This window comes from Lycorma delicatula, chromosome 1 (genome assembly GCF_047948215.1).
Source record: "Lycorma delicatula isolate Av1 chromosome 1, ASM4794821v1, whole genome shotgun sequence".
In the NCBI taxonomy this organism is placed as follows: Eukaryota; Metazoa; Arthropoda; class Insecta; order Hemiptera; family Fulgoridae; genus Lycorma; species Lycorma delicatula.
In genome coordinates, this window is record NC_134455.1 from 281,719,474 (window position 1) to 281,738,263 (window position 18,790).

At 28.9% G+C, this 18,790-nt stretch overlaps 1 protein-coding gene across 2 annotated transcripts in view; it reads left to right on the forward strand.

Annotated features, from left to right (window-relative positions):
* exp (expansion) overlaps positions 1-18,790 on the forward strand; it is a 300,441-nt gene that overhangs the window by 246,264 nt on the left and 35,387 nt on the right. For both annotated transcript variants that reach the window (XM_075378561.1, XM_075378570.1), the window contains 2 exons: positions 11,169-11,336; positions 14,748-14,946. In XM_075378561.1, the coding sequence (XP_075234676.1) occupies positions 11,169-11,336; positions 14,748-14,946 (367 nt within the window). The remainder of the gene's footprint in view (positions 1-11,168; positions 11,337-14,747; positions 14,947-18,790) is intronic.

The window sequence follows — 18,790 nt, forward strand, 5'->3', positions numbered from 1 at the left end:
ATTCGATCCATTTTACGAACCGTTGCCTGGTATTTGTGAATGATAAACCTCCGTTAATGTCACCTACAAGTGTGTCAGTTAACTGCCAATGCGGAAGTTGTAAGGATTCTAAAAATGAATACAATGAAACGTTATTTTAATCATTAACATTCACCGTATTCCTTCTCTGAAACTTCGGTTTAAATTTTTGTTCATCTTTATCACCCAAACATGTTATTTACGCGTGCACGTTGAATATCAATTTCTTAATTCAATACACGCCCACATACAAACATCTATTCATAAAATCAAAGTTTTGAGAAAATTATGTAATGATTGTAGTTGGTCTTGTTGTTTTACTGTTGAGAGATCAGAGGAATCATTAAAATAAAGGTAACTTGTAGGAGAAAATGATATTTTATTTTTCTTCGTATGATATTTAACATTTTATACATTTTGTTGAATTTGTCATTAAACGAGAGGGAGAATGGTAGCTGCTTTTTTGGGGCTTAAGACGTAGAAAAGCCTTTTGAACTATCCTACTACTTTGAATGGATATTTGAACTGAGTGAACTTGACACTTAAATGCTAACTTGTACAACTGTATTGTTTAAGGAACACTGCAACTATGACTGAATATTGTAAACCATTTGAGAAGTGTGCAAAAAAAATCACTTTCGTCCTGATAAAACAATCCCATGCCTACTTTAATTCAAGTATAATATTGCTGACTACTTATTATTAGAATATTCATTCCAACCATAATTTTACGAAAAAAATTTTAAAATTTAACCGGACAAAGTATAGCGCATAAAAATACAATTTGATCTATTGACTAGAAAAACCATGCGATAAATCTCGTTCGCGAGAATTCCATTAAATAGGATCCAGTATAATTGAACGGAGTCTTACTACCAGAACTTTATAAATTTAATATTTTACGAATTACCAAATATTATCAAACGATTTTGGTTGTTCTGCTGTTATTCAAATTTAATTATTAATTCAATTCTTCTGATTATTATAGATTTATATAATTATCTGAAAAGAACAAGTGGAATATAAGATTAGTTAACAAATCTGTTTCTCACCGTTACTTTAGACAAGATTCAAAAGCTTAATGTCAATATCAAATCTTTAGTGCTTATCTTCTAAAATATTTAAATATTTATAATAATCAGATAATATTTATATCTACATTTATATTATAAATAATATAATATTTATGTAATTTTCTTTTTTATAATATTTACATTTATTTATATCAGATAATAAAACATAAGAATAAAATATAATCCGCTTGCAATACAAGAAGCAAATATTATTTTCGTCTTAAAAATTATCATTTTTTTCAGTGCTGAATCATTATTTTTAAATCAAATAATCTCTAATGAAACAAAAAAAGTTAAATATGGGATGGTGATTATTTATCATCATATTTCAGAAATAAACCGGCATTAAAATTGAAATACAAATTTTCCAGCAAATATTTTTCCATGAAAACTGAATATTGTGTTTATTTATCTTCCACGAAGAATAACGAATAAAGGTATAAGTAACTTTTGGGAGTGAAAGAGAAAGTGTGTAACACCCAGTCAGACAAGTTCATGAAAGTCTGCCCCTCTATAATGATGGCATTCCTACCACGTATTTACTGTTGGTAACATTTAACTTCTTATAGTAACTTGTTTCTAAGTATTATTAGAAATGGCAGTAAGTATAATATATGCATCTAAATTATGAGCGAAGAAGATATAAACGATTTCTACGTAGTTCCTGATTGTTTAGCTATTGTAACACGAACAAACTATGGAGGTAAACTTTGAAAAAAAGGATTGATTAATATTGCCTAATTTTTGTGCAACCTGTCATGATATTTCAGTCGTTTAGTTACTGTACTCTTATTTCTCTATTACACTGCAACAATTTTTTTTTTTTTTTAATGTTTCCTTCAGTTCATCAGTAAATCTTACTAATTTTGGGTTGATAAAAATAGATATGACAAAGAAAAAGTTTTATTAGCTCTAGTTTCTGTGATATACAATAGGTAGAATTATTCTAATTTTACGGATTAAGAGAAAACGATACATTTTAATTACGTATGCCAACAACATAAAAAGTCCATTTGACATTTTTTTAATGACAGTTAAATTCTAAGAGTTCTTAATTGATGGAAGAATGCCTGGCAGTTGGTTGGATCTGAGGACAATCATGTGGTGGCTTCATAAGATCGTTGTCTTTCGGCTTTCCTCTTGTAACTGAGTTCCGGAGAATCCCTACACACAGATCAGTAATAATTCGCAAACATTGCTTCATTCCAGTGGCCCTGATATCTTTGTTTTATAACAGAAATATCTGATGGAATCTTTTTCCGTATTCATCACTGACAATTCCACAACTACGAGGGAACACTTTCAAGTGTGAGAGGAGAAAATGAAGTTTCTGCGACATGTTGAATCCAAATTGATGGTATTTTTAAGAAGTACTGTCACCAACTGACTGTAATTTTCATCTATTTTGTTGCCTAAAAATCCATGAATGGCTCCCTTTAATGCTTCTCAAGCTTCATTTTTTTTCCGCTCCAAAATTTGGTTAAACGCACGATCCTTTACAAATTCTCGAATTTGTGGATCTACAAAACTATCTTCCTTAATGTTTTGCATCACTTAATGTAGGAAATTTGTCTTTTAAGTACTTAAAAGTACTCGATTCCCCCCCGAGGGGAGAAGATCCCGCCTCGTAGCGTGTCCGGTCGCTACACCACCCCATCCGTTTCTAGCCAGTAGTAGCTTTAACGGAGGACCTTCATGTGAACTGCATGACCAACAGGAATAGAAGGAAGACGGCTGCCGTTGTAAAGTAATACGCTTTCAAACTACGCTTGGAGTCTATGAACAGCCTCCTATCAGTTGGATCATGATTCAAATTCAAATAATTCACCAAGCCATTAACGTCGGAGCAAAAAAACAGGATTGTTTTTCTTCAAAGAAAGAAAGCAGATCCCTATGACAATGTCTGTACTGTAAGACCTTGTCATCACGTTGGAGAAGATTCCATTGCTATAGTCTACACCCTAGAAATTCTGCCTTCTGCTGCGACAAATCAAGGTCTCGAATGAGATCACTCAATTCTACTTGACTCAGTCTGTGTGGTTTATCATCTTTTTCGTCAAAATTGGTGTTATGGGATGTGAAAGGTTTGTTGGCTTTCTTCCTATTCCACACTATCTTCATTTTCTACTTTAAGCTCATAAATCGTGGTGGATAGTTCTCCAGTTCATAGGTGAAATATCTGTAAATGTGGAATAGTTCGAATAGCAGATAAAAGATTAGGGTCCTGAACTGTTCCTCTTTTCTGCATTGACAATCATTATAAAATCATTATAAATCATTATAAATTATAGGTGAAGTCAAGTAGAAATAACTGTTATCTGTATGGTTTGTAGGCTTTCCCCAAACCATAGACTCAGCAAAATCCATATATCGTTTTTTATTTTTCCACTATTCTCGTTTTATAACTAAACAAGAGTTGCAAGATATATGTTGAGCCCATGACTTATCCTGGTCCCCTACCCTCATACCAAAATAATGATGATAGGCAGTCTTCAAAATAGGCGTCAGATTGCGTTTCTGTGACAAAAATGTTATTTCACCACAAATGTAACAAAAAGTATTCATTACATTTACACATTTTCGTGGCATTTTGATTTAACATATTTTTTACTTCAAAAGGACTCGAAAACCAGAAATTCTGTACTAATTACTGCGCTAACAATATCAAACTTACAGTCACAGTAATGGTAATAATGTTTGTAACCAACAAACAGCTGGTGAACGTTATATTTCGTCATTTAACAGGTTTGACAACTCCAAAAACAAAATTATCCCCAAACTAAAAATGTAGATCCAATAAAAAATAATATGTAATTTTATCTCTAAAGCAAGAGCTAATCGGTCATTTTTATGGTGTTCTTGAATTCAACAGATGGAAATATATCAGACAAAGATATTCTTGAGCCCGAAACATTTTCATTGTTTGACAGTGATTATCTACAAATCATAAGTATTTATTTGATTATCAAATTCAACTAGCCTATTTTTTGTTATCCAGTAAAACTTTCCAATAATTGTTCGATTTATTTGAGCATGTGCAGTATAGGCCTCTTTTTAAGTTAAAATCTTTATCATTATTATTATATACTGTCTACTAGATGGTGAAAAAGGAATTGGGGATTATTTGTTGCTTTTATGAATTATGGCATGAAATTATTTTTCCGCATAAATTGTTTGTACTAGTGATGAATCTCGTTTTCATTTTTATATATCTCTCCATCCCCGTTGAAATAATGATTGTCTAATATGTGTTGTATGCACTTTCTTATTTAGCTAAAAGAAAGGAATACCGGCTTTTACGATTTTCAAAAGTAACGATTGATTAGTAGTATTCTTCCTACATCGTTTAGCCAGAAATTTCAAGCTTGCTGAAAGGGAACTTATTAAGTAGTTACTGGTAGATGATTTTAGATAGATTTATGTGTGCTTCATGCGGATATAAAATTAAATTATGTTTAAATATAAACAAAAATGAGAGAAAAACTATTCTCTAGTTTTCGATTACATTTATGAAGTTTAATTCAGTTTAAACATTAGTTTAAATTTTGCAGATTAACAGAAAGGTGATAAATAAGATTGAACATCAGTTCTAGTTTTTAGCTCCATTGACAGATATACTACCAAATATCTAAAATGCTCATTTGTGTTATCCTATTATTTTCAAAATAACATAAGAATATAAATGTGGTTATATATACATATAACAACATAACAATTGCAGTTTAGCAACTAAGAATCAAAAATGTCTGTCCTCTGACAAAACAACAATTATTTTCCTCTTCGACATAGTAACGTTAAAAAAAAAATTAACTTATTTGTTCTTTGGCGTTAATGTTGTCGGAAAATAATATCAATTTCTTCAGTTACGTTTTCTGTTTCCTTAAATGCTTTTAACTGAACTCTTTTATTTAAAAAAAAAACGAACTCAACACTTATTGTTTAGTAATAATTTACGCAGTTCTTTGATTTGCTTTTGGATGTTATAATACGGTAAATAAATTCTATTTTAGATAAATTTTATGTTTTATTAAATTAAAAACTTCATTGCGGTCGCTACTATTGGCTAACTAGTTTCTAACCCTTTATTCAGTTATTTTTGTAACTTATTAAAATCGTAAATTTTCTATCCAACAAAATTTAGTTAATTTTTCCCAACCTTAATCCTGTAATTGTTTGTATTTAGCACTTATTTGTCTGTTTTTAATGTTACAATTCAGTTTGAAATAGTTTTTGCTTAAATTTTTTTTTAATTTTCTGTCACAAAAGAGTAGAATTAATTTTGCTATACAAGGGCAATTTTTTTAAGTTATATTTATTTTAATTGTCATTGCGATCTCAGTTAGAAACATGGTTAATAAGAACAGTTAATTTAAAGGAAATTTTGGTCTGTTAGTTATTAATACATTTGTTTAATCTTCACCGTTAACTTTCACGTACAACATCTTAGATTTGCTAGGTATGTTGCGAAATTATATTAATAAATGCGCCTTACAAGCGTAATTTTTTTCGGTATATTCTAGAAATAATATAAAAAGTGTTATTATTAAGTATTATTTTAGGATCTAAATTACTTCGACGAACGATTTTGATTTTCGGGAAATGACTAAATTTTATTACCTTTAATAATACAAAGTTAATAAATACAAACACAGATACTGAAATATCGTACGTGATTATTTTCAGTTTCAGTCTGGTAAAGGAGTTTCTTTTGATAGAATGGCGTATATGCTCATTCATTGACTTGTAATAATTGTTTTCTTGTCTTGTCTAACGTAAGAATCTTGCTTAAACATATTGTTAAAAGGCTGCACAAATAATTTGAGAATGAGGTGTAGGCTTTAGAGTACGAAAGGTAATTGTCCTTGGCTAGCGGATTTGAATGCAGGATTAAGCAACCTCGTCATTTATTGTCCTACTAGTGTGGTTACGTGGGAGATGATATTTATTTAGTCGTAAATTTTCTTTTTAAATCCGCACTCTTTGGTAATTCCATCAAAGTAAACAGACGCGTTCATTATTGTATCACTCAGCACCAACAATATGCGTGTATATTTATACTTTAATTAATGAACACTTAATGCTTTTCCCCCTTGTAAAAAACTTCACTAACGTTTTTCACACTACCTCATCAGATGAATAATGGTAATAACATTAAAATTAGTCAGATATTAAAACTTCATTGTGAGATACTCTCAGTCAATGAGCAATATAAAACCAATCAACGGTTTATAAGGCTACTGCTACTGCTACTGCCATCCGATGGTTGTGAATTTTAACTAAATTATTTAAGTAGATTTTATTATCTCTCGGATCCTCTCAGCGTTATCAAATTTTACTTGTTTGTTTCTTTAGAAGATTATTATCATCATTTTTTATTATGTGTATTTTTCAAGAGTTTTAAACTAGGATTGTGAATTTAAATCAAGGATTAAATCATAATTATTCTAATAGTTATAAAAAGATATAAAATCTATCATAATAGATACGTATAGATAATTTATATAATATTCTTACAAAAGAAAAAAAATATTTCGTAACAATGTGATGAAGGAAATAAAAAAAAAATAGTAATAATACAAGAAATAAGAATTATGATAATGACAAATTTAATCATTTAAAACACAAACTTGTAGAAAATATTTTCTGTAAGTCAAGTAAAGTAAATATTCCAATCATCAAAAAAAAGACAAATGCAATAATAAAATAAAAATATCCTAAGTAATGATAATTATAATAAAGTTAAATATGACCCTACTAATAAATATAATGCAGAAATGATGCTAAATAAATGTAAAGAATTAATTCAACAAAAGAAAGAATATATAAATAACAGTCCGTCGTCAACCAGTATTTTCAGTACTTACAAAGGTTTACAAAGATAATTTTCCAATAAGACCTTTAGTAAATTACACAAATGCACCTTTTTACAAAATTTCTAATCATACATTTACAAAAAAAAGTTAAAATAAAAAAAACACGTATAACATAAGAAATAGCAATCGTTTAGTTGAAAAATTAAAACAAATAAATATATTGACCGTAATTACATTACAGTATCGTATGATATTAAGGATATGTGTACATATATTACAATAAAAGAAATCATAAAAATAATAGAAAATTATTGCATAAAAATAAAATAAATGAATCCCCCTCATTAAAAAGAAATAATTATTCTTTTATAACTTTGTATAAATCAAAATTATTTTTCTTATAATAACAATTACTGTACACAAGAAAAAGGTATGCCTATGAGTTCACCATTAAGTAGTACAGTGGCTAAGCTATTTATACAAAATACGGAGGATATAGTAATCAACAACATAAAATAAAATTATGGATACAATATGTGGATGATGGTTTGGGAATTTATAACAAACAAATCAATTTCAAAAATGATATAATTTAAAAAAGAAATTAACTGCATTCCACAGAAACATTACACATTCACTAAAAATAGAAAACATTAAGCCCGTAAGTTTCTAGATACAAGCATAAAAACATAAAAATAAATTACAGCTACGAATCTATAGAAAACCCATACTACCCATAACAATCATAAATGATAGATACATCATACGTCTACATCATCAAAAGACTTCTACTTTAGGGTTATGATTACATAGCTTTAAAATAATTAAACAATGTAGACGGAGAAAATAATGAATTCGATTTGATAAATTATATCGCTGTTATAATGACTGCAAAGAAAAAATAACCAGTAACTCCATTAAAACACTCAAATTGAAACATAAAAACATAAATGAAAATATCAGCACATTAAAACAATTAAAGGATGACTCAAACTACATGCCCATAACATATAATAAAACTCCCAATATAATTAAACATCTTTCATTATGTAAAATAACATTAAGATCAAATAATATAAAATTTAATACAGCGATTAATAATAATAAATCTGTTACAAATAACATTTATAATAAAGCAGGTACACATATATAAAATACAATGTAGTTTGGTTAATTGTGATAAATTTTACGTAGGTATGACTAACAGGACATTTTAAAAGCGATTTTAAGTACATACATAACCAGATAAACGTGGAAAACAGAAGTCTATGGAGATCACATCCGTGAAAATAAACACACATTTTCAAAATTGGAAGATTTATCAATACTTGAACAAATAATAATAAAATCAATAACCAAATGTCTTGAAAAAATACACATAATAAAAAATGATAACAGTAATAATAATATTATAAATGAACAAATAAAAGTGATAACGATGAATAGATCCGAGAGATAATCAATTTATTTAAATAATTTAGTTAAAATTTATAACCACCAAATGGCAGTAGTCTTATAAACTGTTGATTGGTTTTATTTTGCTCATTGACTGAAAGTATCTCTTTGTGAACTTTTAACAATTGACTAATTTTAAAATTATCATTGCTCACCTGATGAGACGATGCGCATTGCGAAAACGTTTTTCGTAAAGGGGAAAGAAGCAGTAAGTGTTCTTTAATTAGATAATAGTTATAATTTTACTGCTATTATGATTATAATACAAAAATTATTATAAATTATTATTACTTGCTTATTGTTTATAAGTTTTTTTTTAAATAAATAAAAAGACGATATTAAGGAATGCAGGAAATACACGCATAATTTTTCATTTGCATATTATTATTAATTTTTTTTAACAATAGGTTTTGTAATTTTCAATTAAGTGCTCTAGTTTTGCCATATGGGTAATAATACACTTGCAGTCGTATCTTATTCGTAAAATGTTTCTGTTTTAGAAACTAATTAAACTATTTTTCTATTTTTTTTTTTTTTTTTCATTTGAGGAGCCAAAATGGTGCTAAGAGTTTTTGATTGATTCTGGTTCACTATCTGTAAAAATTATCATACATTTTACAATCTGAAATTGTATGTTGACTTTTACGTTAAAACTGTGCTTCTGATTTGTAAACAAATAGGATTATTTTGGAAAGAAATGTAAATTTCATAAAAATAAAATCTTGGCTACCTTTTTTTTTTTACTGGTGGTGGATTTATCACCATGCGGAAAAACTTGAATGTTACAGCGAATTATTTTAGATCATATTCTAATAATTAAATTTTTTTTGTGATTAATTGGTCTCAAAATAAGAGCTGTCGTTTGCAATCATTTGCAAAATAATAATAGTTAATAGGGGTTTAACTATAAAACTCCTATTAACCATTATTTTATAGGGGGTATCTTTTATAATACAATTTTCTCTGAAGCTTTACATTGCATATCACTTCTTTTTTTTCTACCTACTGAAGATTTTGAATTAGGTTTAGAAAGGTGAAATTCCTCTAAAGATATGAAAGAATATCTGATCAGATAAAATTTCTCACAAACTTGGAACTTTTAAAAACAGCTTTTAAGTGAAATAAAAATTTACTCTTTCGCTGACAATCTTACTTAATGAATCGGAATCTGAGTTGTTATCATCTCATATTTGTAAATTGATTTTACCAAAATGCTGAAGTATTGATTATTTAAAATAAATATATTTGTCTGGTTTAAAAAGTAAATTGGAAGTTAACTATTTCTTTCTGTTAGAAACATACAATTTTTGTTTATTAGGACATAAAGTCTAACTGTGTTTTAAAAGATACGTATCTCTTCAAGCATAACGAACAACGTTTATGTTAAGGAATTTCTGTGGAAGTGCACAGCTATAGTTGCAGAGTATCAACTTAGTTATCCTAGATGCCAAGCCCCATACGGTACAATATTTAATAGGAGTTACAAGAACTTGCGTGAGGGTAGTACACTTCCTAGCTCTCGTATTTCATTTGAACGTCAGCTTGAACGAGAAGTTGATGAAGTGGAATATATTCTTCTGCTGTAGAACGTATTCCTAGTACAAGTTTGAGAAAAAAAATTCTACTCATCCTGTTCTTCCAAAAGTTATTGTGGCAAACATTTTATAGTATAAATCTCATTACATAATTTCATCATGTTCACCTTGGACACTACTCAGTCTTAAACTCGTTATTATTAAGTATTGAAAAATTCCGTAAGTACTGTTTACAAATGAGGTTATTTCACCCATGATGGTACACTCAGAAAACACTTGCAATTATCATTTATGGTCAGAAAAAGATGTGACTATACAGGAAACATTTCAAAATCGATTTTCGGTTCGTGTTTGGTTTTGCTATATATAGTTTTATCTTTTAACTTATTGTATACGCGTTAACTTATTATACTTATTGTATACGCGTTTTAACTTATTGTATACAGTTAAATGTAATTTTTTTCGTCTGAATCTTTACTGTGTAAGAAGGCTTCTTCTTTAATTATTGAGTATGATTTTCTTAAATAAATGACTCCATTTTATTATAGTTTACTCTAGATAGCAGAAAAATACGAAAACATTACTTTTATTGTAAAAACACGGCCTGTGAAAAACACTATCTCTGAAGAATTATGATATCTTATAACGGTACTAAACAGTTTATAAAATAAAATATTTCACAAAATCTTTTATTCAATTTTTTACGCAGTTTTCGTCTCTTTTATAGCTTAACAAAATAATAATGTTACCGTTTTGATTGTTTATTCATGATATTCTCCATTTTGAAATTGTTTCTAAAGAATTTCACGTTATTCGTTATTAGGCATCCGGAAAATATTACGCATTAGTTTTAAAAAAATATAAGTGAAATTAACTTCCCGTGAAAAAAAGTCATTTGAAAAATGATATCATTATAAATATTTTAGACCAAAACTTTTCTTATTTCGGACTATAATTTTTATTTAATACAATTTATAAGAACTATATTTAATCTATAATTTATTCTAAGCATTTTTTTTTAAATTTGTTTAATTTACCGTATCGTATATACCACTTTTTTTCTTTTTTTTATATATTTTTGTTATATATTTAGAACATATTTTTCTCTCTTTCGTGAAAGAAGAAACTATATTTTGGTTTCAGCGCGAACTTGCACTTCAGTATATGTCCAGTATATGATAATATTTTTATTTTTTAAATTTTTGTTAGATATTTGTAACATTTAATAGTCAATGTAATATAATTATTGAAGAAAACTAATATTTCTGTTCCAGGGCATAAAAGTCAAAATGGACGACCAGGGAAACATCCTAGTAAAGCGTGTATCTAAGTGTAACGTATATGTAAAAAGTACAGCGTCGGGAGTGGGAGAAGAAACAAGCATTGGTGCTGAGGTGCTCAAATTGCCTAACTGTGCTCTTGAGTTAGACAAACCTGTCAAGGTAAGCAAAAGGGTAAAAAGAAAGATAATATTTGGACAGTAATTTAATCGTATAGTATAAAATTTCAACCGTGGGATATATTTGAAACCCTTGTAAAAATTAATATTATTTAGTCTTTCACAATTCTGTATCTAATATTAACATAAATCTTCCTTAAACAGTACTTGTAAATATATTCCAGTTTTATAGTAAGTTACGTTTTGAAAGTTACACGAATATTTTAGCTATTAAAAAAAAAAATCATTTTTTTATTTTGCCAAAATTGAACATTTTAGACGTTGTAAGTTTACGTGAGTGCAGCGTTTGGATTTTTTAAATGTTTGTTACACTAAAGCATTGTAAAGATAATGATTTTAGAAGTTTTATCGCTCAGAAAGCAAATAAACTTAACTTACACTGTTGTTCTAAACGAAATTTATTAATATTTATAGCTATTTAGTATTTACGTGTAAAGGAGACAGCAAAGGAGCGGGAGTTTTGCATACAACATCTACGAGGAAGTAAGGTTTTAAACTACTTGAGGTTTTTAGGATGTATTATTATATATTGCGGTCTTTTGTGTTATTACTTTTATAAATATTATTTGTTAGATTAGATGATTGTTGATTTGGGCTAAGATAAAAAATCCTGTAACTTCTATTGCTTTTCCATATAAATTTCAGTGGCTTCGTTAAAAAGCAAACTACTTTGGCAAGCGGCTATTTTGTAGTATCGCAGAAGTGAATTTCCTAAAAAAATAATGGTAGATGTAGTATACATATATTTTTATTAAATTATATGTTTGATCAGATACTCGAAATTCATTCACTTCATGAAAACCATCTCTTTCCTCTCTATAAAGTAGAGAAAATTTTGGTGTCTCTAAAAATTATGTAGTTACATTTCTAATACATTTTACTTTTGCAATAAATTTTTAAAATTTACTGAAATATAATGTTTATTAAATGAATTTAATTATCATTTAAAATATTATTTTAAAAGTTTTTCCTTAATAATTTCAGATGCATTCTCTGAATAAGATATTTGGATAAACGGTAAATATGATTTAGAAAAGACATTGACGTAATAGTAAAAAAAAAATTAGAAAATTTCGTTACTTAACAGAAGTAGACGAAAGAAGAAGAGATTTTTCATCTTATAAGAAGATATCATTTTGTGACAATAGTACCTTTATTTGCATATTACAGTACAGAGTTGTAGGATTGGTGTGGTTTTTCCAAGTTACAATGCATAGAAGTTAATTAATATTTTTAATTGTTGCTAGATCTTAGTCCTAATTCGTCCATTTCATAATATAAATGCTTTATTTATTAGCTTTTTATTCAGGTAAGATTTGCTACTTAGATGGGTGAAACGAAATTGAGCGAATAAAACATACAAACATAAATATATATGTGTATATATATATATTTTTTTCCTAATGCGTACGTTGTATTCTGTTCAACTGAACTGGTGATCAATAAACAACCCCCCCTCATGGCCCAATGAGATGAGGATGATATGTATGACATGTAAATGAAGTGTAGTCTTGTACAGACTCAGGCTGACATTCCCGAGACCTTTGGTTAATTGAACCCTAACCACCATAGTTCACCGGCATCCACTGTCTAGTATTCAAATCCGTATTGAAGCAACTCTTTTTTTACTAGGATTTAAAATTCACAGAACCTTCACTTCGAAAATTTGCTGTTTAACAACTGATTTACGAAGACGAGTTAACCATTAGACTAACCGATGTGGTATGAAAGTATATTTATTTATGTTCTTAAGTAATTGTAGATGTATGTATCTGTGCGAGAATATTTCATGATTAAATAAAGGTCGATAAGGATGTTAAGAATTTTATTTCAAAATATCCTCTATATTTTTGTACTATAAAATAATAATTTATCCGTTACATAACTTTCTCATTTCATACATTCACATCAATACATGAATTAAAATTCTATTCTTTGTTTACTATAATCGCAAATTGACCTTCGGCTGTTACCATAATATTCCATATATCTTATTCATCGTGACCTACCTAATCTTTTCTTCGGAGTTAGATGAAGTTTTGATATATTATGCAGAATTTGAGAATTTAAACAGCTGTATGTACTTTCTTTCTTTTTCCTGTTTATCCTCCGGTAACTACCGTTTAGATAATTCTTCAGAGGATGAATGAGGATGATATGTATGAATGTAAATGAAGTGTAGTCTTGTATATTCTCAGTTCGACCATTCCTGAGATGTGTGGTTAATTGAAACCCAACCACCAAAGAACACCGGTATCCGCGATCTAGTATTCAAATTCGTGTAAAAATAACTGGCTTTACTAGGACTTGAACGCTGTAACTCTCGACTTCCAAATCAGCTGATTTGGGAAGACGCGTTAACCACTAGACCAACCCGGTGGGTTAGCGGTATGTACTGCAGTAGTATAATTCTACTATAGTATGAGTAGTACTACTATAGTATCATATTACTATATAAGTAGACTACGTAATTGGTCTTTTTTTTCCATCCCCCTAGGCCCGGACCCGCCGTGGAAGCACCCTCGGTCCTATGGGTGTCATTGCCTCTAACCTTCCGGGCGATCATGCCGGAGCGGGCTATGGCGTGCCCGGCATTGGGTACCACCCGGTCACTCGGGACTAGTAGGTCCTCTCAATCGCCTACCTCAAATCAGGGGTCCCCCAATGTGGTTCCCTGACCGGGTCTCGGTCTTTGAGTTAGACTCAAAGACGTAAACTCCTGGGTTTGTTATACTTTGGTGATCATGATTATACCCGAATATGACAAACACCTATTTTATTTAATATGAATCGGTGACAGATACCACGTAAAAAAAATCCCTAGTGTAATTTTTTTTTAACATTTATATTACTTAACTTTATAAACAGATTGTGTTTTGTTTTTTTTTTTAATATTATACTAGCGTTTTAAAGTTATAAACCAGCTGATCTCTTACGACCAAATACGAAACAGAAATTGTTTCTAACCCTGTTCAATTTCTGTTTTTTAAAGTGTCATCTTATTCGATGTTTGCAACCGTTAGTAAACTTAATTATCCCATAGAATTTCTAAATTCAGCAGAAGTACTGGTCAGATTATCCTAATTTTTTTTTAATCTGAAGAAAGGTCCATAATGAATGCTGTATTAATTAACAGCCTCGTCGGCTAGGTTAGCACAACTTTGTTAATACAAATTTTTTAAATAATTTTACAAGACTTCGCATAATTTTCTTTTGTTTAATTAATTTTATTGATTTTTTTCATGTTTTATTTCTTTTATCCTTATTTTAAATTTCTTAATTTATATGACTATCACATAATTATTTAATTTTACAATATTTTATCTATTCATTAATTTTACTCTTTCAATTGTATTGACAATATACTTTTATGTAAAGTGTGCATTTTTTTCAGTTATTTGACATGAAGAAATTCCAGGCGAACGTATCTCGTGAATTACGAAGGGCGTATCCAGATCGTCGTCGCTTAGAATGTCAGTGCCTTAGTGCAGTAGCCTTTGTTAAGTCTGAAAACGACATCCTGGAATGCCCTATATGGGTCCTTATCATTAATGTAGTCGCCATGGATATGCTCAAATCTAAACTCCCACCAGGTGAGCTCACCAGTAATTTATTTAAAACTAGTAATTTAATATGCGTTTTATAATAGAAGAAATTATTTATATTTTTTTTTTTTTTTTTTTTTTTTGTTATTCATATAACTTATTACCGTTAATCAAAAGATAACAAATTCATAATATGATTTATGCGATGAAATGTTGACAGTACAGCAAAACAAACAATTAAAATAAATGATTAAGATTCAAACTTCTGTCTCCCTTGAAGTACTTCTTTTATAACCTATCTTTTACTCCTACTTTCCAATAATATTTCATTGGCATTAACCCCTTAATATTAGATATACTTATAATAATACAATGTAATTTTCAGTTCAATACAAAAATTAAAATTCTAAATTAAAGTGGAAGGTTTGTAAGTTAAAGTGGAAGTTATATTATAAATAAATTTGATTTTTTCTACGATTATAATCATATCAGGTAGCTAATGAATAATTACCTGTTTGCTAAATTATTATTTAAAAATTCTCTTAATTATTAATCGTACATGAAGCCGATTTTTATTTTTCTCTGAGGAAGACCAGTGACCACTTTTGGACATTTATTTGTTAATCTTAAGTTTTTTATGTTAGTAAGTGCATAGTTTCGTAAATATACATAATGAATGAACAAATAATGAACGTTTTGTTTTTTGGTGATGTACTTTTCCACAGATTCTAAATACTGTATTCCTAATTTAGAGGAATATCCGGAAGATAAAGATTTATTATTGTAATAATAAAGCAGCCTGCAATGCGTTCTGTGAAAACAATTTACCATAATTAATTTATAGGAAGCTATACTATTAGAAAAACTTACATAATAAACCTGAATTAGATAGTTGAAAAAAGTATTTTAACAGTGACCAAGAAACTTCATTGTTGAATAACTATAGGGGACCAACATCTAATAGACATTTTAAATTAAATAAATATCCATTTTGAAAGTTTTCAATCATTAAACTTTACACATTAAACATTAAATTTACTACTACCTTCCTTAAATTGTCATTTACGAGTGGAGATATCGCTTTGATTGATTTTAAAGTTCACGCTGTCTTTACCTTTTTAAGATTAATTTTATTTTACAAACTCGTTTAAAACCTGTGGTAATTGAAGATTTAGGTGTTTTAAATAGTTTACACATTTTATTATGTTATTTTCTCTTCCGAGCACGTAGAATTGTATTTATAATTTGAATATTATAAAAAGTGTATCCAACTACATAATACGTTTATAATTTTCACTTTTATTTAGAAGAAAAAGTAAATAAATATTTGTTTTTTTTTTTTTTATTTGGGTGGGAAATCTTTCTTCCAGATAGGTTTTCATGTTTTTTTAAATGTTTATAAATTATTCTGAATATGATCGCCACTGTAGGAAAAAAATTGCTGGCAATCGTCCAACATTTTTTCTTAGGTCTAGTTACATACGATGTATAATGTATTCACGTAAGATTCTGTATACGACTGTTACGCAACTGCACTAGCATACTAGTGTCAGAAGTGGGTTGGAACTTGACATGCACTGCTGAATGTGGTGTCACAGTGCACTAGTAATTACGTCGCTTTCTAACTGGGATGTTTTGCCCTTTTAATTAAATAAAAAGTACGATATATTATTGTTACTTCTATTAGTGAACTTAATGACTTGAAATTTAATTTACAGTACGATATTTAGGACAATCTTTTATTGATTTCTTTCGTCCTTATTTAACTCTGCTTTACAGAATTTAATGTTGCTGTGTCAGCTTGTAATTGATTCTCTTAAAAACTGCGTATGTGTCTTGGAATGCTACATAATGATTATTCATTAGGTCCCAGTAAAACTATGTTTGAGCTCTCTGTAGACTAATTATTTTAAAATTTTACATGGGACAGATTCAGAAAGAAGTGCATCATACCTCTGATGAGAGTTAAAAAAACGTCTACGTATGAATTTTGTACATCTATTGAAAATAAAACGTACAATATATTATTTTATTAATATTATTTAGTATTAACGTTTATATTTTTCTTAATAATATTTGCAATTCCTGTTTTTAGATAACTAAATAAGTACCAGTAAATAATCGTAAAGATAATAATAGTAAATACTGTATCTGGTAAATGGTTAATACTAATAATATGGTGAAGACAACAGGCAGGTGTTTTTTTTTGTATCTGAATCTTACTAGTAACGAGATATCTAAAATAGTAGCTTTTAATCTAGCTGGTATCAGTAACATTAGTTTTGTTTTGTTTTTTCAAGAAATAGTTGTAAATTACGAGGAATTACATCACACTTAAAACCGATGAATTTCTGATTAAAGCCAATGCTAGTTTAGATTGATAATAGTGTACACTCCTAATTCAAATAAAAAGACGTATTAATCCCTATGCTTCTTGTCCACCCATTATCGGATATGAACTCATATCTTAATTTTTATACAAGAGATTATTTTTAACCTGCCAAACCTTTGTAAATTGTTGTCTTATTCAGATATTTTAATATTAGTCATCTGTTGCTGTAACCTTGCCCACACAATAAAAAAATATATATATATACAGCTAGCTAGCTTATATTTACAATTATTATTTATTATAAAATGATTTTAATTTTAATTCGAAGAATTCTGCGGGTTTGTTAACATACTTACGAGGTGTTTTCAAATATCGTTTAAGTTTATTAAGTTTCATGCTGTCTGCTGTCAAAACGTTTGAGCAAATGACACACAGGGGCCTTCCTTCTTCATTTACTTCAGTACTGGTAAACCCAAAATTTCAGTATTCTTCAGAATATTTTCTTGATTTTATTCTCGGAACCACGCTCGTCTGTGCTCTTTTTGATGCTTCACTATCGTCGCTTATGCCCACTTAAAAATTTATCCATGATTCTGTATAAATCTACTGCCGTATATATTTAATGTCGTGAATTGCAATTAACAAGCAAATTACAACATACACATTCACGATAGATTCGTTAGCGACAGAAGAATCGACTCGACTGGCTGTAATTGAACCAGGTGAAGCATTTATACACATTTGCGCAGACGGTCGTGCAGACGTCTAGAATATTTGAGACAAATCGGAACTTCTCGCAAAGCTGCGAGAATGTACTATATGTGCACGTAAGACAGAGATTAATAGATTCTGGTTTTGCCAATGTAGCGGATCGGTGTTGCCAAATATAAATAAATTTTCTTATTCTTAATTTTGGTAATTAAGGTCGTAGTGTAGCTTTAGCGTCAAAATACATTATTTTTGTATACAATGTTATTGTATGAGAGGGGGGCGCAATGAAAATTATGATTGAAAATTGGGTCGCAAATACTGAAAGGTTAGAAACGCTGACTTATGCCGTGATTTTTTTTACATGAATTTCTATACTCTACTGTAGCATTTGTTCTTTTTTACTTAATAAAATAAATGTGGTTTTATTATTTTTAAACAGTATTCTCTTTAATTTTGGCAAATTTATATTTCGTACCTTTCAGCAGTAATTTATTTTACCTTTTATTCCTGACTTATTTTAAAATAAAAGATGGCATACAACAAAAAAAAAATCAGATTAATATTTCAACACAAAAGATTAATAAGGCTGATAAAGGTGAAAATACTTTAGAACATTTTGTGATTCTGTTTTAACTGCTTTTAAAATTAGCAATTTACTAGTCTTCTTTTATTAAAAGACTTACACGTAGAAGAAATTGTATAGTATTTAATTATTCTACTCATCGACGTCGTTTCAAGCTGCCTTTTAATGTTCTGGCTATATCGAATAATAATTCTTAATTTACGCACACTGAGGACATGAAATAAAACATTTATTTACAACATCTTAAACGGTAAGTTTTGTTTTTA